Here is a 25,274-nt window from a genome sequence, read left to right as displayed (position 1 = left end):
GATGTGGTAGATATATACAATGAAATATTGCTCGGCTATGGAAAGGCATGGGTTTTTGCCATGTGCGGCAGCATGGATGGACTTGGGGGGTATTTTTTTGAGTGGAGTATGTCAGACAGAGAAAGACAGATGCAATGTGATTTCACTTATATGTGGACTCTAAAGAACAAAATGAACAAATAAACAAAACAGAAACAAAACCATAGGTACAGAGAACATTTTGATTGTTGCCAGACTAGAGGGGGATTAGGGGTGAGTGAAAAAGGGGAAGGGATTAAGAAGTACAAATTGGTTGTTACACAGTAGCCATGGGGATGTAAGGTATAGCATAAGGAATATAGTCAATAATATTGTAATAACTATGTATGTTGTCAGATGGGTACTAGATTTATCGAGGTGATAGATGGGAGGGAGTTTGGGGGACAGGGTAAAAAACGTGAAGGCATTAAGAAGTATAAATTGGTAGTTAAAAAAATCATAGGGATGTAAAATAAAGCATAATAATATGTAATAAGTATGTATAGTGCTAGGTGATCACTTCTTAAATTATATAAATGTCTAACCACTATATTGTACACCTGAAATTAATATAAAATAAAATTGAAAAATTTAAAAAGGTGAAGGGGAATAAGAGGTCCAAATTTCCAGGTATAAAATAAGTCATGGCGATGTAATGTAGAACTTCGGAATATAGTCAATAATATTGTGACAGCATAGTGGTGTCAGATGGTTGCTGGACTTATCATGGTGATCACTTCTTTAGGTAGATAAATGTTGAAAAACTATGGTGCACACCTGAAATTAATATTATATTGTTTGTTAGCTATATTTTAATAAAAATTCTAAACAAAAGGATAAGAAAGAAAGAAAAGCAGGCTAGTGTTAGAAGGGCCTAGAAACAATATGTACATGTGAACATATTTCTATGCCAGAGAAATTTTGATCTGGTATCCAGCTCATCCATCTCATCCATCTTTGCACTGTTATTTTAAATGTAGAAAAGGAAATTAAAGGATTGGTGTACTTTCTCTTAGATCAGATAGCAAGATCTAGAATAGAGTCAGGACTGAAATCCAGATCTTTTGTTTCATAGTCATCTTTGCTATAAGTTTCTCTTTTTAAATACTTCTGACTCTCTGGCCTAATTTTTAACATTTTACTGCTAAATATCGATTAACTGTTACTTTTTGAGCTGAAGTTATTTATATGCAATATTAATTACCTATCTGTTTATGGGTTAGAAACACACACAATAAATCTTTTCATAAAAATTCCTAGTGGTGTTGCTGGGCACCCTCCCAATATTGCCCTCCATCTTGCCTAAACTTCTATAGCCCCTAGACAGGAAAACATCTGAGCAAATAGCCAGGACTCAGTGTATGTTTTGTAATTTAGAATAAGTCTTGGAAAATCACCATTTTAAATGTGTTATTTCTAATATTATATTATATATTAAGTTTTTCAAAATAGAAAATTAAAAATAGAAAAGTGACCCATCATCTCACTACTCAGCTAACTCCCATTGACTTGTTTTTAAATGAGTTACACATACATCATAAGAAAGTTTAAATACTTTAGGAAGAGAAACAGTAAAAATAGTAAGTAGAAATTCTCTTTAGTTTGCTCCCAGGTCTTTCCCCAAAAGCATACATCACCAACAAATTCTTGTCTGTCTCTCCAGAAAAATAAAAATTGTGTATAATTGTAGATGTTTTTCTTAATGTTACACTATATACAACGTGCAAATCCAAATATATTGTCTTGATTTACCAGGCTGTGAAGACTTGGCCCCTGCCTGCCTCTCCAACCTGTCAGTTATGACATGGAGACACACAAGCCTTTTCTCAGTCCTGCAATTTCATTCCTTACCTCAGGGCCTTTGGACTTACTCTTGCTTCCTGTAACACTGTGTCACAGAGGGCTGGCTCTTTGTCATTATGGTTTCAACCGAAAGTCATCTTCTCAGTGAGCCCTTCATGGTTTAAATGAGCACTCCCACCCCTCATGCTGTTTAATCTTAGCACTTCACTTTCTATTAAGTCATTTTGTCGTTCACTCTAGAATGTGAACTCCAAAAGAGCAAGAGTCCTGTCTCTCTTCTTCCACATGGAGTCCCAAGAGCTCAGAAGAGCACAGGCTCCAGGAATATCTGGTGAATGAATGGTCAAAGGATAAGTGGAGTTAAAATGACCAAATAGGGTGCCAAATAGCTTTCCAGATAGTCACCGGTTTTGACTCCCACCAACAGTGCCTGTTCTGAATACCCTCAACAGCTCTTACTACTATCAACCATTTACCTTTTTTTTGTAATTGTCCACTTTTAAAGGTCAAGAAATAGAGACATATCTCCCATTTTGGAGTAATTTTTCGTTAGACACTGTTAAGAACAAAACAGATATTTCTTTTTTGACATAACCCCAAATCCATCTTTGGAAAATAAACAGGCAAGCACAGACTTTATTTGAATAAGAAACATGGTAAGTTAATGTGAATTTCTCCCTAGTTTGAAAATGATGTTATCACTACTAGTAAGAATACCGAATTGAAAAATTGAATCCTTTAAAGAGAAAAGTACAACTTATACTTGTAACATACAGTAAACTGTTTGGTGGATTTTTTTCTCTTTACTCCTTTCATTCCTTTACCCAATTATTCATTCACTTTACAAATATTTACTGATTGCTCACAAGCCCAGGTACTATGCTAAAATCCTTATCTCCTTAGGCCACACCCACCTTCCAGCCCAATGGAGCCAAGTCTTTTGGCTTGGGTTTTACCTTCTCTGAGACTTGTGTTGCAGAAGTCTCTAGAATGACAAAGCTTAAAAAGTCTATATATGGAATATTTGGGAGTGTCAACTTACAAAATAATTTGGTAATCATCAACAAGTTTAGCCCTTTGATTCTATACAATCTTGTACTGGATTTTTAAAACTCTTTCTTTAATTTCTTATCATACCTTCCTCCTTGACAGAGATGTTTCTCCCAGTTGCCACTTTTCAGTTGTTTTCAGGCACTTGACTTTGAATGAAAATACCCTGTCCATTGACTATCAGGGAGGTGGGGAGAAAGAGAATTTTCTGCTGCTCCTAATGTCCACCTGATTTTTAAAGCATAGGTTCCTTGTTATTATATTTCAAGCTTACAGTTCATCCATATATTAATAAAGGCCTCCATGTCTCGTATCTCATTTTTCCTAACTTGTGAGGAATGAGTAGAGAGACAGGCAGAGTAGAAAATACTTTTTCCTCTGAGAATAGGAAGGGGGTGCATATAGAAGCTGGGGCTAAAACATTGTTGTGAGACTGGGAGTTCAGTAGGGGTCAACGCTACATTTAACCCTCAAATAATTCTGTTCCGCCTACCTGTACAATAAATAAAGCGAAATTTCTCATGGATACAAATAAATTTTTGCATTGGACCAGTTCGTCCAGTTTCCTACCTGCTAACTTCCTTCCCCCTTTGTCTCAGTTCATTAACTCTACCACTCCCCGTACCCAAACCCTCCACCTAAGGTATCACCCTCTTCTGGCTACTATTCAGTCTCGACTTTCCACCATCCTCATCCTCAGCATCCCCAGCCCGCATGTGATTGAGGAGCTCTGCGGGCCGCCCGGCCCCAGATTTGTGAGTCAAAGCCATAGCTCTGGGGTGGGGGACCCGGAGAGTATAGCGGGGGCAAGGTGGGAAGCCCGTTCCCTTTTTGTGTGATCTCAGAGCAAATGTGCCTGGAGTTCTTACAAGACTGCTGGCAGGTTTTACTATTTCCCTGTCCACTCTCGCGGGTCCGCGCGCCTCGGGGCTGTGCCACGCACGCCCAAACTACACTCAAAGGCAAAGCTGGCGGCCCACAAGGTCGGAATTGGGGGCTGTGGCTGACCTCGAGGCCACTTCCTCCCTCTCCTCTTCCTTTCTCCACTCCTCTAGTCACCTTCGCTTAGGCAAAACTGGCCCCCAGAGGTGGTGAGGTTTCGTGCACTCTCGCTCTCCCTTGCAAAGGGTTAATTTTTCGGATCGCACGAGGGGGAGGAGATTTCCCTGTAGACGAGTAAAAAGGGTGATGGACAAACGTGCGGGCACTAAGACCACAAGGCATTCATTTCGTCCTACGGTGGGTGCAGACGCCGGGAGGAGGAGAGCCCCAGAGCGCGGAGCTGGGAACCGAGCGCAGGCAATGCTCAGCCCTGGATGTAGCTGAGAGGCTGGGAGAGACCGACCGCCGCGACCCAGCGGCGAGGGGAAGACCTGGGGGGCGGGTGGGGGAAGCATAGCACTCGAAACCTAGCGCTTTACAGATTATTTTATTTTGTGTAGAGAACACGTAGCGACTCCGAAGATCAGCCCCAATGAACATGTCAGTGTTGACTTTACAAGAATATGAATTCGAAAAGCAGTTCAACGAGAATGAAGCCATTCAATGGATGCAGGAAAACTGGTAGGTGATGCTTTCGCGTGATCTTATGTCCCGGAGCCCTGCGCGTCTTCCCGGTGTGCCTTAATGTCGGTGTTCCAGGTCTGGGCTTGAATGGAGCCGGGAATCGCGGGCCTCAGAGAACCAGCCGCCGAGACACGCGGGTCGCATGAGGCGCGTAGGTCTGGGTGTGCGACCCTCGGCCACACATGTCTCTTTAACACAGATTATATAACATCGAACACATTATATATGTCTGTGTGTGCGCGCGTATACATATTGTAGATGTTTGCGCGGCAGGAAAGGCGGGAGAGATGCCATATAGTCCAGGTTCCCTACCTGTGTTGCCTCCTGGCTTTCATCTAAAGTGGGGTTTTCTTGCTTGGCCTCTCGCGAGCGGAGTGTGCAAGGCTGTGAAGGAGGACCCGGTCTCCGGCTCTGTTTAACCCTCTCCCACCCGCCGTCCTCGGATCTCTGGTCCTCGCCCTCTCCCCATCCCTCGTGTCCTTCCTTTCTCCTTGCAGCTTACCCGCTTCACCTCCCTCTCTGCCCTCCCCTGCCGGATTCCTCCTTTCCTTGACCCTTTTCCCCACGAGGACCCTTTCCGGTTTCATAGAGGCGGGGGCAGGGGGGGAGGGGACAATGAAAACAGAAATAAAAATGAATGAACCCAAGCGAGTGGAGCCACGCCATTATTAGTAAGTTTCTGTTTTACGGAAACGCCTTTTGAACACACTCAGTTCTAATTCAGTGGGAGGCTGCTGATTCGAGCTGAGACACATTAAAATCCCCTGGGTCTGCAGAGTCTTTGGGGGCTCTTCCCCAAACTTCTTAATCGGGGAAAGCGTCTTTCTTGTTTACTGTGTTTCCCTCCGCCAGTCCTTTTGAAAAATCCTTGTGTGGGAGGCGATACTGTGTCACCTTGCAATATTTAACAGAGTAGGGCGTGCTCATCTCGCTCTTCCTTGTAGACAGAGCTGCTGTGGCAGACATTCCCTCCCTCGCCCTAACCCCGGGTCTGGTCATCAGTAAAGTGCAAGCCCTGTGCACCCCGAGATGGGCAGAGGCCCGCTGCCTCCCGAGTGTTGGGGTGGGGCGTTAGGCCGAGGGGGCTCGCGGGCGCTGGGGTACCCCACCCGCCGCTTGCCGCTTTCCCTCAAGACCTGCCTTCCCTCCCCCATCTCGGCAGTGGGAAACCAGAGACGCTGGCGCGCGGGTGGCCGGGCAGGTTGTTGCACTGGGAGAGCTGCCGCGGGTCGGAGCCGGGGAGGGGAATTCAACTTCCTTTCTTTCGTCTCCCAGAGTCGCGACTATCCTCGGGTGGTTGGACCTCCGCTCTAGCCTCCTCCCTCCCCGCCCGCCGGCCGGCCGGCGGCGTGTGGCTGCAGCTGGGCGGAGCCCGCCCCCAGCGCTGCCCCCGCGGGCTGGAGGGCGCAGGGGGCCGGAGGGCCGCGCAGGGCCAGAGTCGGAAGCCGGGAGGGCCTCGCGATCCGCTGGGAAGGCTGGGAAGGGAGGCAGGCACAGGGGGCAAGGGGTCCCCGAGGCCGAGAGCGCCGGGGAGGGGGGCGGTGGTGGTCGAAAGAGGTTGTACACTGAGGCTTGATCCCGAGGAGGCTAGACGTTGAAAGGCCTCGGCGCCTGGGAAAGCCGAGCCCCTCGGGCGCGCCACCCGGGGACCTTCTCCAGAAGCACTTCCTCTTCCCGCGTTGGGGGTGGTGCTGAAGGCGGGGTGGGGGTGGTGGCCCGAGCCGCGCCGCCGCGGCCCCCGAGGGCCCGGGTCTTCTCTGCAGTCGTTTATCGTATCCTCTTGCTACACCACTCGAGCCCATCTTCCTTCCCCATTAGCCCCGTGTCCTCTGTGTTTGCTAAAGTCGGTGTGTCTCCAACTTGCAGCACCCATGTCGAACCTGCTTTCCCGGAGCCGGCTTCCTCTCGCTCAGGCTGCCCCCATTCACTGTCGGCTAGTCCTCCCTTGAACCACCGCCGCCCAGACTGCGTCTTATTTACTTTTGCCTTTTCTCTGTGGCCACTTTCTGTGTCTCCTCCAGGTATCATTTCCCGCCTCTTTTCTCCATTCACTCAACAAGTACACACACAGTCCAACAGGGCCTAGCCCTCACCGGACTGAAACTGGCAAAAATGCGCCCACTTAGCTTTGCCTGTTGGGCTCTGACCGCTGTTTCCTACTATCTCTTTACTTGCCTGTAGTTTTCTTATGGCAATCTCTTTCCTGGCTTTTATTTATATATATAAATCTTTACATGTATGTCTGTGCCTCCTACTAGACAGACCATTAGCTCTTTAGGGTATAGTTCTTGTCCCATTCCACTCTAGATTAGTTAGAGCACTATAAAGAACGCTCTGTACATGGCAGATGGGGAAAATGCTTGTCCACTGAGTTAAAATGATGATTGGTGCCCATTTTATGGTCAGCACTACCTTTTAACATCTAAAGCTTAGCGTACTTGCCCCCCCCCCTGCGTTTCGAATACTATGTCTTTGCCCCATAGGAGAATTTCCCTTTCCTGCCTTTTCCTTTTTGTTGACTTTATGTTCTCCTTGCCTTGCTTACTGCAGTAAGAAAAAGAAGAAAAAGAAAAAAAAATCCCTGCTGGCTGTTCACCTTCCTTTGCAAGTCTTCCTGACCTTAACTATCTTGTCCTATGTGCATTTCTCCCAGTATCAAGGGGGACCAATTTTATAAAGCTTCCAATAACTCCAAGAGCCAAAAAGTCTTGAACCGGGTGTTTAAGAAAATGAAGATTTTCTTTTCATGTCCTTTGTTAACAGAAGGGATCTCCATAACCAAGGCTTAGACCCTCTTGGTGGCAGAAGTTTAGGAAACCGCAAGGTCTTAACTTTTCCAGACTCCTTAACTTAAAATGGTTTAAAATAGCTTCTGGGGAAAAAAACACAATGTTGTGAAGCTTCTACTATGTTTTGAGAAATCATTTGCAGTTGTCCTTAAAAATCTCCTAGACATAGCCTCAAACAAAACTTGTTAATTAAGAGAATTATAATTTATCTCAAAAATGACCTAGACTGACTATTGAAGCATTGTGAGGACTGCCAGACTGCTGTTTTGTCAGTATGCTGTCTGGACTTCCAAGTGTCATTTAAGAGGAGCTTAAGTAAGTGTAGTTTCTTAAACATATCCTATAATTCATATTCATTACCTTATCACATATTAATGTCATGGGGTCCCTTTTTTGGAGTGGTGTTGTATAAATGCTAAAGGCTTTGGCTGAGGCAAGTTTATTGCTGTTTTAATGAATGACTAACCCTATATTCATTGTTCTAGACACAGGATAAATACTATGGATGTTTTTACTTTTCTAATAGATAGTTTTACATATGACAAATTACGAAAGCAATTGAAATGCAAGGTATTATATTGCCTTGGAGAATCATTCTGAGTCTCATCTTGAAACTACATGTCGAGTTAAAAATATCTTGGGTCATATTATCTGGTAAATGAGTTTATTGTATGAGGTAGAAGAAAATGCCAGCTTTTAGCTCAATAGCGTTTTTGAGTTCCAATTTTACACTGAAAGCCCCTTGTGATTTTAACAACATTGAAAAGAGGCATTTTGTTCTTTTATGAGCTGTCTGGCCTTTACCTGCTATTCTCACTAATAGCCAACTTAATTTATAAGGGCTGCTAGCAAGGGAGCAAAATGCCTAGTGATTGGTAAGGCGACATAAAATTCATTGAGTAAGAAGGCCAGCTGAGCTCTGCCTTCTCTTTCAGCAGCCTGCCAGGTCTGGGCTCACAGTGGATGCTAGTTGCTCCAGTTGTAATTGTCTGGCCAATGATGATTATCTTCTGATGTCTGCTGACACGGGTGTTCACCAATAGGAAAGCAGGAGGCCTGTGCTGACTGCTGTAACATTATGTATGTGAGGTGACGTCATCACAGGGCTTGCCTAGAACCTCGTGAAACCCTCCCCCCTCCCTTCTGGCATCCTCCTCCACATCCAGTCTTAAAATGCTTTGTATGTTTTTGTGACTTTTTCCCCTCCCTCCTCCCATGGTGATGATTATAAGGGTTTTTCTATTTTTATATTTTGTGTTCTGTATAGTAGGGTCTATAAGATAGTGTAGAAATTTTTAGGATTAAATACTGTCTAGCTAAGAAAACCTTTTTATCCACAAATTTGTTATTACTAAGGAAAAAATTAAAAGAAACACTATTTAAAAGAATTGTACATCTGTGTTCTTTCTTATACGTGAGGTTTAGAAAGTAACATGATGTACAATTTCAGTATTAAAGAACATAAAAGCATTATAAGCCTGTATTAATATTTTACTCAAAATATAGTATCATAATGTCTATCAAACTTTAAAATGCAGGCTGTTGTTTTTCCTGGAGTGATAATTGCTTTGCATTGATCCCTAAAATCCTCCTTGTGACCTGCTGTATGCATTTGTAAGAAAAATGGCTGGAAAATAGTGCAGTCTGTGGTCATGAAATGGAAAAGGCCAGAGAGTCTCATTTAATCAATGACACGACAGCAAATACAAATTTGGTCAGCTGTCTAGGAAAATACTGTGTCCACATTGTACTCATTATGTTGCTTGCCACTTATTTCGGAGAACCACAGTTCATATTAGCCTTACAACTGAAAAGTCCTGAGTGTGAGGAACTTAAACAGTCATTCAATAAACTTTACAAAACGCTGGGATACTGGCCTAATAAGCACTAGGTTAAGAATGAGAAGACTGAGAAAATGTTCACAAAAGAAAAATGTGATCCATGTTATGATCCTAAAAAAAATAAAATCTTGTGTGGGAATTTTGATCTGAAAACTTTCACGTATCTTTAAAAAGTTGATGTATATTTATGCAGTCTTTTTTTTTTTTAGGTTTCCCAGGGATAATGCAAATTATTTTATGATTATATTATTCATCTCTATATTTACATTACTTACAAATAGTATATGATGGTAAAACTTCTACATAAGACCTTTTGTTAAATTGGGAGTTAACTTTTGTGGTCTAGAGAAGGCTGCTTGCTTGTTGCTCTTAATGTTAGATGATAATTCTAATGGTGTCAGTATCACTCCAAAGTCAACTCACTCCAGATCTAAGAGTTGCTTTGTGTAATTCCTTTAAAGAAGAATTTTTCAAGTTAGACTGTGGAAGAGCTGTGAGGGGGATGGAGACTTAGAAATACTTAGGAAGGCATGAATTCACCATCAAAATCAGTCTTCAGCCAAGAAAGAAAGAAAGGAGTGTAGCACTATTAAGGTAATTCAAGAATTCATCTTTGGTTCAGTGACCTGCGTATTTCAGGCCTAAGTATTTTCTGAGATGAATTGTCTAAAAATTGTCTCAATGACCCACTTAATATTTTTTGTATGGACACAAAGGTGAGCTGAGCTGTCCAGACAACAGTCCACAAAATTTACATTAGCTCTTACCTTTACTTTTCTAGTAGCTCCCATTTATCTCTGTTAGGAGAGCAAAGCATTTACCTGGAAAAGTTTATCTAGAATAGTTACCTGTGCCACCAATATTATTTCTATTGATAACCTTAGGAAATCTGAATGAAAATATAACATAGCTTTATTGAAATGTTAAAACTCGTAACTTTATTCCTTTATCTGTATTCTGATTGTGTGTGTATACAGGCAGATACAAACGTGCAGTGTTGGCATAGCTACTCAGAGAATTTTTAACTTACAATAATTAAGTTACAATAATTTTAACTTAACTTACAAAAATTTTATTTTAGAGATAGATTAATCCTTTTTAAAATAAATTATTAGAGTGGCCGATTAGCTCGGTTGGTTAGAGTGCGTTGCTACTAACATCAAGGTTGCCGGTTCGATCCCCGCATGGGCCACTTTGAGATGCGCCCTCCTTAAAAAGAAAAAAAAAAAAAATTATTGCCCTAAAGTAAAAAGTGAATTTGTAATTTTAAGTTTATGGAGCAAAACCCATCCCAAAGTACAGGTCCATGAAAGTCATCTAAGTTCAAGATTATGTATTTATCCTGATTCATTTCTATATTGAATACTTATGATTTTTGGTTTTAAGCGTCTTTATCCTACTATACTGTACTGGAGTGATGAGTACTCAGGAAACTTGTTTATTCAGTCACCTATTGTAAACTTTCTGAAATTTAATATTGGTTGCCCCCCACCCCCCCAAAAAAATGTACAAGTGAAAAAGATTGAAACTTTGCTGAGATAAATAAGACATGCTGATTAGAAGCAATTTTACTGGCTAGATACTCATGATTTTCTAATATTTTTTTTCTATTTCTTTTAGAATTCCATATAGTTTTTTTTTCTTTCTAAAGCTCTTGCAGAAGATTTCCTAATTGCAATCTGATAAGGAGAATTATCATTGTTATAATGTATTTTGGGGAGGGGGACCCCTATGTTTTTAATCCAGTTTATGATCTCATCTTTTAAGTGAAGTAAGTATAACTCCATTTTCTTAAAGGTAAATTTCAGATGTTCTAGCTCAACCTTTAATTTTATTAACACCCATCCTTAAAGCTAGTTTTTCTTTCAAATGATCCTTTGACTTCTGAGGCTGAATTTTGGAACTGACTCTTAACTTTTAATGGACAGTATGTAAGATCATGCTTTGAAGACTATGAAAAGATGAGTGAAATGCATGTTTATCATTTATCTTTGTTAGGAGAGTACAGGAATTTTACCTAGAAAACTATATGTGTATCCACAAATACATGTACATATACATAAACATGTTAAAGTGACTTTTTTTAAAAAATGGAAACTGGCATAGTAGCTTCAAATCCTATTAAAGTTCATTTCTTGTCTATTTCTTGCTATTAGAAGAATATCTTGCTAAGCCAAACGTATTTTCTAAAATTTGCTGCAAAATAGGTCCTTATTTAATGGACAATTTTGTCGATGTTTTCCTAAACTAGTTAATACAATTTTAATGTCTTAAAACTGCAATAATTGATCATTTAGTACTTTGTATTTACCCCAATTGTTAATAAAGTTTAAAAAAGTCTTCAATATGGTTAATAGCTGAAACCCTCAAGTTTTTCTGTCTTTTAGGCCCAGTTGCTTAATTGCTATTCACAGAAATGGTATTAAAATGTAAATGTTTTTAAGATGCTAGTCCCATTCTGATTGGGATAATAGACATTTTCAGGTGAGGTGAGTTCAGTGGGATTGAATGCTTTGAGGTCGAGAATTTCATGATGTTATTTTAGGAGGCTCAATGGAAAAAAAAAAAAAAGGCCTGATGAGAAAGTTTATTCATGACACTTTTTTTTTCAATGTGTGAGATTTTTGTTGAAGCCCATTCAAGCCTTAAGCATTTAAAAGCTGGACTATCAGTGCTTATTACAATAAGAGGGTAGGAAGCTCAATAAAAGGTACTCTATATATCAAAAGCTATAGTTTCTTCTCAATTTTATGACTTTTTGACATAGACTTTATTAAAGATCTTAGTATGGTAGATTTTCTACATTCTGGAGCAGTGATACTAATACTTACTGATTGCAGGCATTTAAAAAAATGTTTTACATGTGTTGGCTGTTAAATCCTTCCAACCACACTTTGATGCATTATTTTTTTCAATTTCACACAACAGGAAATGAGGCGCAGTGTGGTTTAAACAAGTTGTGATTTATATATAGGGATAAAAAGAAATGGGCTCCCTGCCTGACTTAAGGCTTGGTAGCAGGCTCCAATGATCCCCTTATTTGAATAGGAATACGTACTCAATCAATAAAACAATGCTCTTGAAAACTAAACCTGTAAAGTACCTTACATGTTTATACTTGCAATATCTTGCCAAGTGTCTGTTGTCTTTGAATTTTTCACTAAGAGGATCCAGAACCCTTAAGGCCAGGATAACTACAAAAAGCACGTATCAATGTTATAATTAACATTAAACTTTATAGAGAAATACTTTAATAATTAAGAAATGCTATTTTCTGCATATTATTTGTTCAGTATCTATCAACGTTTTTATAATTGGAGAAAGCCATGCCACTTTTAATGATCGATAATCGATTCCAGTTTCACCTCAAACCATGACACACAGATTTGGACCATTCCTTATGAAGGATACCTGTATCTGCTTTTCCAAACTGTTAGTCTCATACACTCAGCTTGGTTTTTAGACCCTGGATGTTTGTTTCCACCTGGTGCTGCCTTCAGCTAGGCTTTTTTTCCTGCAGGCAGGTTTTGGTAGCTACTGGTAAATAGCCACTGTCAGTTGACAGGAAAAAAAAGTGTGTGGGTTGAGGATGTCTCTATTCTTAGGTGAGTTCCTACAATATGAAGAATCCAAGAGTAATTTTTTTGTTGTTTTGTTTGTTAGTTTTAATTTTTTTCTTTAATTCCTTTAATATGTTTTACTTTAATTCAAAGGAAGAAATATTATAGGAAAAATAAATGAAAACATTAAAAACATAAAGATGCAGGGAAGAAAATGCCTTTAATTTTTCTTAAAATTAGTTTCAGGTGTACAAAACAATGTAATAGTTAGACTTTACACCCCTCACAAAGTGATAATGCCCCTCCCCCAATCTGTTACTTCTCTGGCAACCACAGTTATTTTGCCAACTTTCTTTCAGTCTTGTTTCCATGTTTCTTACATAGTTTAGATAATTCAGTCTATGTCCCTGACGGTGACTTCTCTGATGTACCAGGGACTGCACTGGGCACTTTACATTCTTTATAACTTTTTGTGTTATTCTTTTTTCCTCTTTACATTATAAATGTGTTTCATGACAGTAAAATTTCTCCACGAGTATAATTTCTGGTAGTTGTTTAATATTTTATTGTTTCGACTTAAATTAATTTAGGTAACCAGTCCCTTAATGTTAAACATGCTATTTCTACTGTTTTGCTATTAGAAATAGACCTCTGAATATCTTTGTATATTAATCTTTTCACTTACCTGATGATTTTTATTTTAGGATAAATATAATCTATCGCATGCAAGGGAATGACTCTCTTTAAGGTTTATGATATCTACAGTCAAGTTGATGTCTAGGAATGTTGGACCAATTTACATTTCACCAGAGAAGGAGAATTTTCATGCCCTTCTTAGTACTGAAGATGATCACATTTTTTAAAATGTTGATATTAATGTAAAAAATGATATCCCTTTACTTTAAGTTATTTGTTTTATTTCTAGTAGGACTCAAAAAAGTTTACTTGTGTTTGTTTTCCATTTGCTTTTGTGAATTATCTGTACCTGGCCTTTCCTAATGAGTTATTTGCTTACACTTGGGATAGTATAAGGATATTAGCCTGTTGTCTGGCATGATTTATAGTTACCAATAATTTCTTCTCCAGAATGATTTTCATGGTGTCTAGTACGCTAAATTCCATAGTTGGGAGACCTAGCAACTAGTTTACGTAGTATATGAAATATTCTATTTTCCATCACCATGGAAAATGAAGAGAAAAACACCTGTACTTATGTCTACCCTTACTGAGGTCAACAGCCCCAGGGAAGAAGGGAAAGAGAAGAGAAGAGGGCTCTGGCTCAATGTGAGGAGGGAGGTATTAGTCTCTTTGACTTCCTGCTAATTTTCGGACTCTTATTTGCACTGATTTTTCATTGTTTTTTACAGATGTGGTGAAGAGTGTTCACCGTGGTATTATAGGGTAGTGGTTAAGCCTGTGGACTCTGGAATCAGTGTGGCTGTGTTGAAGCCCTGGTTCCACCACACAGGCGCTGAATGACCTTGCTGCCAGATTAATTAGTGCCTCTGCTTCAGTTCCCTCATTTCTAAATTGGGAGATGATGATAATAGCATTGGGGATGGGGATGGGGATGGGGATGATGGTGATGGTGACGGTGACGATGATGATAACGGAATCTACCTTAGTAGGTGGTGAGGATTAAACAATTTATTATGTATATAAGCCCTTAGAGGAGGGCCCAGCACATACATTTTTATTATACCTTCATAGTTGTCTGCACCATAGACTTTATGGGATCCAGAGGGAAAAGGGAGACTGTATGGAATCATAATTAAATTCCTGAGGTAACTCCAAGTGGTCTTGCACTCAATCTTCCAAATAGAGCCCCACTACCTAGGAACCACCAAGGTGTAGACACTGAGGGGAAAAAAAAAGAAAATGTATGACATCAACTCCACTTTGTAGAAAGCTGTAACCTGCTTTGAAAGATCCTGGCAAGAGAAAGCATTGTTAATATAAATGTGGATTAATAAAAAGTGTGGGGCTGGCTGTACCATGAACATTTGGAAACATATTCAGAAGTTCTGCTTTATCTTCAGTCATAAGTAATGAAGTGTAAAGTTGAGTCAGTCCTGGTAATAGACACTGATTGCTATTTATTTCCTACAAAGCACCTGGGATTATCTTATTTAATAATTTATTCAACAAAAGCATGAGAGTGTCTTTAATATGTTATCCACACTAAAGGTAGATATCACTCTACGTTAATAAGTGAAAATGATAGTGGCTGAAAATTTTGGAGTAATGAACCTGCATATTTATGCTTCAAGTAAGTCTTTGGTTCAAAGATTTTTTTTTTTTTTCAATGAAAGAGGCATGGCTGTTAGGTTTCTTAGTGAAGTAAAATAAGAGACCATCATACATCAGTTTTCTGTGTCTGCTTGTGGTAGGCCTGTGGTAGAGTAACTTTTCAAGTGGAATCTCTCCACTTTCTTTAAGGCTCCCAATTCTCTTATTCTTGAGACAAAAAATTTCATCAGGACTTCACAGGAAATGGGGGAGCTTGTTCCATGTGCTCATTTGTTCCCCCTCTTAACTCCTCTTGGAGGAAGTCCTCAAGGGGATATGACTGCCTGTTGACCTTGACCTGAGAGCTGGACCCGGGCAATTGGAAGCTCACCTTTCCGCTGTCTGTGGAATGGATGTTCCGCCCACTGTTCCCATACTAGCGGCCACTTCAGGGACACAGCTTTGAGAGAGCAATGTGTTGTTGAGACCATCTGGATGGTATACATGGCTGAACCACATTAAGGCCTTTATACGAACACTTAAGATTCTGGTGGGTGCGTATGGAGATCTACTCATCCTTCAGTGCCCAAGACTAGCCTTGTATGTAAGTTCTCTTGCTTATTGAACTGCCACCTACTATTCTGGAGTGGCCTGTCTCTTTCTTTGGTCTCATCTTGTCCTCCATGTATGGGGCCCAGTTTCTAATTTCACCTGGGACACTCTCAAGGTTATAAACCAACAGCTCTGCATCCAGGTCGGGGGTTGCCATTACATTTGAAAGTTGCACTCCTCTTTGTGACAGGATAGTGTGATTGGAGGTGTTTTATAGCTAGCCTCCAAGCCATAGTGCTTAACTCATTAGTGGACTGTTCCACTGCTGGTCCTCTAATCTGTGAGTCATTCCTTTTTCAGACTTAGTATTGCACGTACTTGGAATTTGTGATACTAACAATAACAGATTTGACTTGTAGAATGACCCAAAGGTCTGGGAAATTAAGCAATTTTATTTTGCTGAGCTCAAATTTGAGAAGCATTCATTTGTCAGAGCAGTTATATTGTGATTTCTCGTTGTCTGGTAGGTAGGAACTCTCGTTGTCTGGTAGGTAAGTAGGTAGGTAGGTAGGTAGGAAGATATAGAAAGTATATGCTCTTCGAAAACTGGCCCCACAAAGGAGTGCAACACTTCGTACGTACTGACTATGAAACTGAGAAGATTAAGAAGAGGTCAAGGAACATTATGAGGCTTAATCAGAAAAAAATAGATGATTTATGCAGTTTTCTAGGTTTAAATAGGTGGTTTAAGGAGTGTTCTTCAAACTTCTTGCTCACATCCTCCTAAAAAAAAAGTTTGAAAAACTATGTTCTGCCTCACACATTAAAACAAATTTTTTTATCACAAATTGAAATACATTAATTTTTAATAGAGATGGAATAGATGAGATGAGGATTGGCTGATTACAATAAATGTTTCGTGACATGATAATACTATGGGTTTATCTACTTTATTGAATAATACACAAGTCTGAAATAAATCACATAACATTTGTATCCATGGTTTTATTTAACTGGTAGCTCCAAAAACATTCCACATTCCTCGTTGACACACTTAAAAGAATCAGTGGCACTAACCTATATTGTTTCTGGTTGTTCTGAGTTCAGAATATCCCAACATTCAGAATGTAGAGGGTCTAATCAGAAAGGAAAAAAATGAAGATTACCATTCTGCCTTACATCATTATTTATTTTTACTTTGTTTTGGGGCTAGAAAGAGAGAAAGATGAGTAGACTATCAAGTGTCTTAAACTATATTTTCTTCACTGCAAAGAAGGTTATAGATGATAGCATTTCTTGTGTTGTCATTAGGCACTTCCTAGAAGCTATTCTGTCCCAGGGTCAGAGGCAAAAACCCCCTAACCCTCCGAAGTTACTGAAGTGAATAGAACCATTGAAACTGGTATGCCTAGTAAATCGTTGGAAGTTAAAAGAACCATTGGATCTGGTTTGCATAGTAAATGCACAGTAAACAGAGTCCTCAACTTTTGGGGGAAGGAGAAAGAAGCAAAGAGGAAAGAAAAAAAACTTTCAAAAAGTCCAAGCCAAACCACTGTCAAATTGAATTACATCAGAGGTTTAAATCTCAAAAGTAGAAGATACAGGGTCATCATTACAGTGTGCATTTGAAAATGGATATTATATCCCCTCTAGGCTTTCTTTTCTAAGCCATTTCTCAAATATTTGCGTACAGTCCACTAGTAACCCACGTGGATTCTTTTGAAAAAGAAAAAATTAGGACTCACACTTTTGGGTTGAACAATTAAATATTAAATAATATCTACTTGGGAACTACTAAGAAATTTGTTAAAGCTTACTAAAATTCGGTACCTATACATTAAAATGAGCAAGTTGTGTTAGAGAACGGCTGGGGGGGGGTAATTAGTGTTCTGATACAAAGTCTGCCACCTGTTGCTTTGGGACATTACAAAACTATTGTACATGACATTCTGGAAGTTTTAAGGATTCGATTATACCACTTTGACTGGTACTTGGTTCTACAGTTCTTTGTAATTACTGATTTCTTTTGGGGTAACAAAGTTTGAGAACCACGCTCCATGTCCTGGATCCTTAACCAGGTGTTTGGCCAGTCTCACCTGGAAGGTTTGTTTCTCCCAGATTACACATGCACAGGCTTTATCTCAGAAATTGAGAATTAGCAGGTCCGTGGGGGGGCCAGGTACTGTAAAAAAAAAATCTTCCCAGGTGATTCTGATACTTGCTCCCACTCTAGTTGATGCTGATTCCATCCCACATTTTTTGGGTCTGCTTCTCAGAACATTGATTTTACAAATTGGATTCTTCCTCTGCCAACATGCTCTATCTCCTTTGTCATCTACGTGGGGCCAGGAAATCTCCCCGGCCAGCACCCACCTCCCTCCTTACCTCTAATTTACAACCACGTCCTGTGTGATCTGGCTCTCAAGTCCTTTTCTGTCCATTCATTCCCATTGCCACTGACCTCCTTCAGGCTTCCACCACTGCTTTTAGTCTCCATTTACTTCCCTACCTCCATTATCTTTCTGGGCTTTCAGCATTATCTTAGTCACAGATTCCATCATGTCACTCGGGTGGTTAAAAACCTTCAATGGTTTCTCATTGGCTACCAGTTGTCTACAGGACAAATCTAAATTCTTTTGATTAGTTTGAAAGGCCAGTCGATATCTGGCTCCGAATACCCTAGTGTTGTCACCTATTGAAGCAGCCCTCATCCCATGCTTACCTATTCAAATGCAGATTCCAAATCTTTTCCCTTCCCCTCCTCACCCATCCAAAATCCATTGTGTCTTCCTTGTGGTTTGCTGGCACTTGGCTCTTAAATACATTCGTAGTTTTTAGCTTTGAAGTCAGTGCCTCTAGCCTTATAGTTGTACATTTTCTTGTTTGGATATTCAATGTGTGTTGAACGCATCAGTGCATGGATACACTGGTTGTTCATTCACTTTCAAATGTTCCGATTTATTATCCAGTGTATCTTTATATTGTCCTTAAGTGAATCTGGAGATGGTCCAGTGCCCTGTTGAAACAATAATAAAAATGCTTATTTTATTCTTTTCATCTAACTTTTATTCTTAAAAGTAAAACGTATTGATTTATAATAGCATGACTAATTCTGTTTCCCTGAAAATAAGACCTAGCCGGACCATCAGCTGTAATGCGTCTTTTGGAGCAGAAATTAATGTAAGACCTAGTATTATATAAGACCCAGCATTATATTTATTATATTACATTATATTATATTTATTATATTATATATTATATTATATCCTACCCGGTCTTATTTTAATATAATTTTCAATTTTATATCAATTTTTGCTTCAAAAAAATTAATGGATGGAGCAAAATTAAAAGATGCATTAGAGCTGATGGTTGGGCTAGGTCTTATTTTCGGGAAAACATGGTTCTTAGTCACAGACTTCCCTAAAGTGAGGGTTGCATGCATAAGAAAGAAAATAATACCAAAATGGTAAAAAATAGTTGTATAAAGGTGGTAAAATGATAGTTATTATTTCTCCTTTTGCTCTTCTGGTTTTCTATAATCTTTTTATATTATATTCTGGGTATATAGTATGAGTGGTGTGATTGATTATGCTTATGGCCTTTTCTATTTTTTTGCATTAACTATAATGTACTTACTGTTTTTATAATAAAAGATAAGTTTTCATTTTATAATGGTATACTATCTGGTATCATGTAACACTTTTTTTTAAAAAGGACGCATTTTTTTAAATAAGCATTCAAGTAAGCAATACAGTTAAACGTAAGGGTCATTTGTGACAACTCTGAACTGCACATTCTTACACCAAATTAACATGCTTTTTTAGGCTAAAGTAGGGATGAGTCAATGTTGGTGTCACAAAAAATTTACGTCTCTTTCTCCAATAAAATTATACAGTTTGATTATTTTTTTTAGTAGGAAAGGGCCATAGTTCTTCAAGGAAGGGAAATAAAAGACATTAATTTGACTTGAACATTCCAACTTTTATGCATGGTCTTCCGGAATGTAGCTAAGAGGGCAAAGCTTCCCCAGAGACAATAGTCATCTAATCTAATAGAGATAAAAGATTAAACATAAACCTGTCTCTAGAGAGAAAAAAATGAATAGGATAATTGGCTCAGGGACCTGGTGGCACCTGGAAACAGATGCTGCACTCATACCTGTAATACATACATGATTAACAAATATAATCCAGTTTTGCAGAATGCCTGGGAGATCGTGTCTGCGTTAGAGGAGCTAGGAAGATTTTGTTACTCGCTGAAACGAAGGTTATTATGGGGCCAGCCTAGTCCAGAGTCCAGGCTGTGTGGATTCTGAGAACCTGATGTGTCTGATTGGATAACAAGTCCCAGGGATCTGGTTCAGGACAGTGTGACAGGGTTTTTTCACAGGACTGCTTTGTAGAGCCAATCTTGTCTCTTGCTTTGGACTCTTGCTTCTTCTGGACTAACTCTTAGAAGACAGGGAGATGGGGATTGCCATTGAGTACACCAAAGTAGTGTTTTGTTTTGTAATAGTGTTTTGTTGTTTTTTTCGTTACCTGTATCTAGGAAGATTTGCCACTCCATAGCCTTCTTTTCCTCTCAGTTGTTTCAGCTATCAAACTAAAGGACACAGGAGAGAGGTTGGAGGTGAATGTTTCCAAATCGCATAGGTACCGTTTTTTAAAAAATCTCTGTAAATGATTCAATGTAATGCTATTTTGGTTCTATCCTTCCTATAAATTTAGAAAAATTTGTGCTCTTAAGCCTTAGACAACTTAAATAAGTATTCTTTCTGGATGCAAGAAAACATGATAGGTTAGAAATATCCTAGAGGAGCAAAAAAGAAAATATTAAATACTAAGGAAAATATTGCATATTTAATATATTTTAAGTATGTTAGACTCGATTTTTCTAAGAGTCTTAAAATACTATTTCCTCAAAAGACAATTTTTCTTAAAGTAAATTAAAATTTTTAATCTAAACATTTATGTCTTTCTTCTGTAACAGCAGAAGAAAAGGTAGATCTAGCTCCTCTCAGATCATTTTTGTTTAAGTGAAGCTTTTGTCAATTATAGAAATTGTTAATTTTTTTAATTTTGAAAACTACCCCAATAATAAAGCAGAAGAAATCATAGATAGTTTCATAATCTAGAGCAGCTTGTTTCTATCAGTCCAATACCATAATTACAACTTGCTAAGCCGTAAAATGTGCTGAGTAGCACAATCTCTATGAATGTGTAGGTGCAGTACCTTCCAGTGGAGAGTGAGAGCTATATGATTGTACTTGACTTTATTACATTAGAACAAGAATTTTCACATAAACTTTTGATAAACTTATTGAACATTCAAATTTTCGTATATGTTCTATAAATGCCAAATGAATATCTACATTTATTTATTTTGAAAACCGACTTCAATTTTAATGCTGTATGTATAATATAAATATTGTGGTAATTTAAAAAATAAACCCTTACTAATTATTGGGCTTATTTTTTTTAAATTGAGCAAATATTGATTCTAACATCTTTTATTCTGCTGTGACAGTAAGAAGTGGTCAACACATGATAACTGCTGCCTAGGCCTTGATTGTGTTATTTGATGTGACTAATTCAGGCAAACCAGAGAGTTGTTTTTTTGGACTTACATTAAATAGAGGAAATAACTCACTAATAATGGAAAACTGCATGAAAGAAATTTGAAAAAAAAAGACTCTATCATGTTTTTCAGAATTATGTCATGGCTAAGGAGTAGAAAGTTCAACCTCAGAGGTCTATGAGTTCATCATCTGACTAAACATTCTGTGGAGAATATTTCTTTCCCACAAAGCATTTGGCGTCCAGAGGGTCCTTTTTCTGAGCAGTGCTGGAGGGACAAAGTATGGAGACTCTGAAGTTGGTGAATTATTCTTATTATACCTTCTCACTATAGAGTACAGACAATAACAAAAACTGGTGCAACTAGATGCCCCCTTCAGGATTAAATTTAACTTAGTGGAAAGACTTACATAGGCTCTTTTTTATGTTTATAGTTTATCATAGCTAGATGAGTTGTAATAGATTTAAACTGCTTTCCTTAGGTAGTTACAATATAACAGCTCCACATGTCTTTTTTATATGCAAAGTCTAGGACATTTGGAATATAGTCATTTTCTGAAATAGTGCTATAAATTATGTTTTCATTGGTTTTTGAGCCAGACCATCGATAGTTTGCTAGCTGTCTTCAATAATAAGCTTAAATTCTTTTTTCATATTAAAAGGAAAGGCAGTCCTCCTGTTTTCTCATGAGTTCAGCTGAGTTTAAAGATTAATGCTTTTCTATCCTATTTTCTGAAATTTATATATATATTGGTTTGTTTCATCCATTGTATGTACCTGGAGGCCTAGAATTACAGAGATATACATATAATCTTTACTTTTTTAAAGATTTTACTTAATGTAGTGAAGTATTCCTACTTATTTTGATCATTTTTAGAAGGAATAAGCCTATCAGTTGTAGTTTCTGCTTTTGATGGGTAGGCCTCGGGCAAGAGACTTTAAAATACAATTGTAGAAGATTTAGGAAACTAAAATAAATAAAAATAAGAAAATAAATGTCACCTTGAGATAATGCTAACATTTTGGTATAAATCTTTTAAAACTTCTCTCTTTTTCCATCTAATCATCTCTGTTTTTCTTTGTAACAAAAATATTATCATAGAGCTCATAGTATGTTTCCCTATAATCTGACTTTTTAAAGAATATACAATGGACATTTTTCCATTGTTAAATACTTTTTGCCAAATTGTAAATGGGATAATTGTTTCTTTAATGTTCCAGCTGACATGTGAAAAACTTGAGGAGATGCAGATCACTTTTTTCAATCAACGTATTAGCTTCTATCATTCTTAGAAGGAAAAAGAAAACTAGTAGCTTTAAAAGATCAAAAAAATACACTGAATAATGGTATTAAAATTGTTTCAAGTTTGACCAGTGAAATAAAAAGGCAATAAATGTCAGGTTATTTTCTTCATGGATTATGTCCACTTTGGGTAATACTCATCAATTTGCTATGCAGAATATACCCACCAATAAAGGAACTGTGTTGAGGTGCTTTCAATTGCAAGTAGCAAATGTAATTAAACATAAAACATTTAATGATTTCATATAATAGTAAGTCTGGTTGGAAGCCTCTGTAGTTCAATGGTTTAATAATGTCTTCAGTGATCCAGGTTCTGAGTTTTTGTCTTGCCATTCTTAATGCTATCAGCAGTATTTTCCTGGAGTCACAAGACAGCTGCCATATCAGCAAACATGTGTTCTCACTTCAACTTCCCAGGCAGAAGGGAAGAGGCAGCATCCAAGAAACCTTATTTTATTTCTCTTCTTATCAAGGATAAGCTTCCAAGCCAACTTACTGTTAGTAAGTTTATATAAGGATTTGCTTCCATTATTGCTATAACTTCATCTCATTGGCCAGGCCCTCGCCTGATTGCATCACATGCCTCACCATTCACTGGCAACGAGATTGGGATTGCTTTGCCCTCCCTTAGACTACTGAAAAAGAGTGATTGATTGCCTTGGGATACTTATACCAGTCGTGATTTGTGTCTCAGGGCCAGGCACATTGCCCTCAAACAGTATCAGGTTAAGTTTTCTGTTAGCAAAGGAGGGGGATTAGGTTATCCTCAACTGTGTTAGTATAAGAACATGCAGTCTGAGAAGAAAAAAAAGATGTAAGCCTGCTATAAAATTCATGTCAGTACTTTTTACATGATTCTTTACAAACAGAATGGTCTTATTAAAAAATAGGAACATTGATTTATGTGTAGTGATATTAAATGTAAATTACTCCTTACTCTTTGAAGATAGAGCTCTAAATATCTGAAGCTAGAGCTCTACTAACCTTCTCATTGAAGTGGAAGAATAATTCTTAATGAAGTACAAATAAATGATTAAGAAAGAACTAGGTTCTGTCTAAAGTTTAGGAATCTTCAAAGTTTAGGAATCTCCTGTGATATAAAGTTCTACATATTATGTCACATGAGATTCCTAAACTTTTGAGCCAACAACGGGGATCACTGCTATTAGAATGTATCATTCATCTTCCAAACCTCAGTTTCCTCTGCTATAAAATGAGGAAAATAATCGTACTGACCCGATAGTGTTCTTGCACTATAGAGTTAATGTATGTGTAGTATTCACTAATGCTGCATAAGGTCTAGTTATGTTATTATCTTGATTTTAAATGTGTCTGTATTTCAGTTTACACAGTACATTCACATTATCTCATGGTCCTGTCATGGTGACCCTGTGCGATAGGAATTTTCATCCCCATTTTATAGGTGAGAACATTGCACATTTATGTCCTGATCATTTATGAGCCCAATGATGATTCTGTTAGTCTTTTTAGTTTAATTATGAATGTGACTTATGCTGTAAGCAGAAATTGCAATATATGTGGAATGTATACATTCTGAAATTATATGGTCTCATTAGAAATTAAGAAGAAGGGAAAGGAATGTTTGGTTAGTAGGTAGCAAATATCCTAGGAGTTAACTGCACCCAATAGAAATAGTTATGTTTGTTCACTGCATTAAATTCTTGGTATTGATTTAGACACGTAGATATGAAAACTCTAGGGTGAGACTAAAAATGTAGGTTAAGATTGTGGTACATAATATGACAGCTTTCTGTGCTTTAAATATATTCTATGCCTGTGGATTTTGCATCTGTGACTGATAGGAAATGGAAGGAAAGCAGATCTAGTCTTGTGAATATGTGTTGACACTAGCATGTCAAGCTCAGTTCAGGAGGTCAATAGAAAGCCCCTAGGAAGTCTAATCTGATTCACTATGGCGCAGGCAAAAAGAGATACCATCTGACTGTTTAATATTTTCTTTTGGTTCATGTTGAAAAGTAACAGCATTCATCATTATGAACATTATGCATTTAAAATAGCTGAATGGCTTTATATCTGGATATTTTAAATCTTTTTTTTTTTTTTTTTAATTTGCATTGAAGGTGATGTCATTTCACCTTATTTTTGGCCAAAACATCTAGTAGAAGGACCAACCAGTTACTTAATCAAGGAATTTTTTTACAGTTCAGGAAGTTGTTTTGGCAGAATGCAGCCATAGGCTGAGTGACATGGACTATTTAATAATAAAAGGGTAAAATTAAATTACGAAGGTCTCCTGCAGATCGAGAAATCAGGTGAAGAATTCATTCTTATCGGGTCTAATAAAGTGTCAGCTGATGGTCAGGAGTCTGTAGAAATGTCTCTGACATGGATGCTCTAAGATGAGAAAATGAGTAGTTGTGGGTATTATTACAGGCATTTAAGGGAACCTATAGCTGTAATTGCTGTCCTGGGACTCTTACTCAGAGCGCAAATTAGCCTGCTGTGATCGAATTTTGCTTCTGTTAAGGCTGCTGTGGGCTTTGACAGCCTGAGTTCACATTTCCCTGTTTGTGTTCATTCTCACACTTGACTAAGTCACACTCAGCAATTTGTGTTGTCAAGGCGGAGAAGCAGGTCAGAGGTCTTATGTGAATATACAGATAAGCACATAAAGATGAAATACTAGTATACGATTATGGTGATGTGTAGTATGCTTTCTGTACTTTCTTACATAGAACTATAGGTTCACTTGGCACAGGACTGCTGATTGCAAGGTGTCACCTGAACATATGCATTGTGAAAAGTCAGTGTGGCTCCAAATTCTGCTTTTCCTCTTGTACTGAGGACCCGATGAAAAGCCAGTTTGGGAGATTGGGGAGTGTTGTTGATTTTCATGTGTCCCCATGCACTATATTGCATAAGGCTCAAATAAAAAGTCCCCATATTGCAGGGGACATATGTCCATTGTTTCACTGTAAGAAGTCTGTGTAGTGCACAGTAAAAAA

At 38.4% G+C, this 25,274-nt stretch overlaps 2 protein-coding genes across 3 annotated transcripts in view; one reads left to right on the top strand and one right to left on the bottom strand.

Annotated features, from left to right (window-relative positions):
* Positions 1-4,063: 4,063 nt before the first annotated feature.
* ELOVL6 (ELOVL fatty acid elongase 6) overlaps positions 4,064-25,274 on the top strand; it is a 119,611-nt gene continuing 98,400 nt past the window's right edge. Inside the window, exons 1-2 of one of the 2 annotated variants that reach the window (XM_033105509.1) lie at positions 4,064-4,170; positions 4,314-4,434. In XM_033105509.1, coding sequence (XP_032961400.1) covers positions 4,346-4,434 — 89 coding nt within the window. In that variant the 5' untranslated portion in view covers positions 4,064-4,170; positions 4,314-4,345. Of the gene's footprint in view, positions 4,171-4,302; positions 4,435-25,274 lie in introns of those variants that run through there. The other variant, XM_033105510.1, reaches the window with a different exon arrangement.
* Positions 4,441-6,637, bottom strand: LOC117021996 (basic salivary proline-rich protein 2-like). The gene is made up of 2 exons (XM_033105511.1): positions 4,750-6,637; positions 4,441-4,625 (listed from the first exon to the last, which is right to left on the bottom strand). The coding sequence occupies exon 1, from the start codon at positions 6,237-6,239 to the stop codon at positions 5,748-5,750; it is 492 nt and encodes a 163-aa protein (XP_032961402.1). The 5' UTR covers positions 6,240-6,637; the 3' UTR covers positions 4,441-4,625; positions 4,750-5,747.

The sequence above is a fragment of the Rhinolophus ferrumequinum genome, chromosome 5, assembly GCF_004115265.2.
Source record: "Rhinolophus ferrumequinum isolate MPI-CBG mRhiFer1 chromosome 5, mRhiFer1_v1.p, whole genome shotgun sequence".
In the NCBI taxonomy this organism is placed as follows: domain Eukaryota; kingdom Metazoa; phylum Chordata; class Mammalia; order Chiroptera; family Rhinolophidae; genus Rhinolophus; species Rhinolophus ferrumequinum.
Note: the sequence above shows the minus strand (reverse complement) of the source record. Positions and strands in the feature narration are given on the sequence as shown.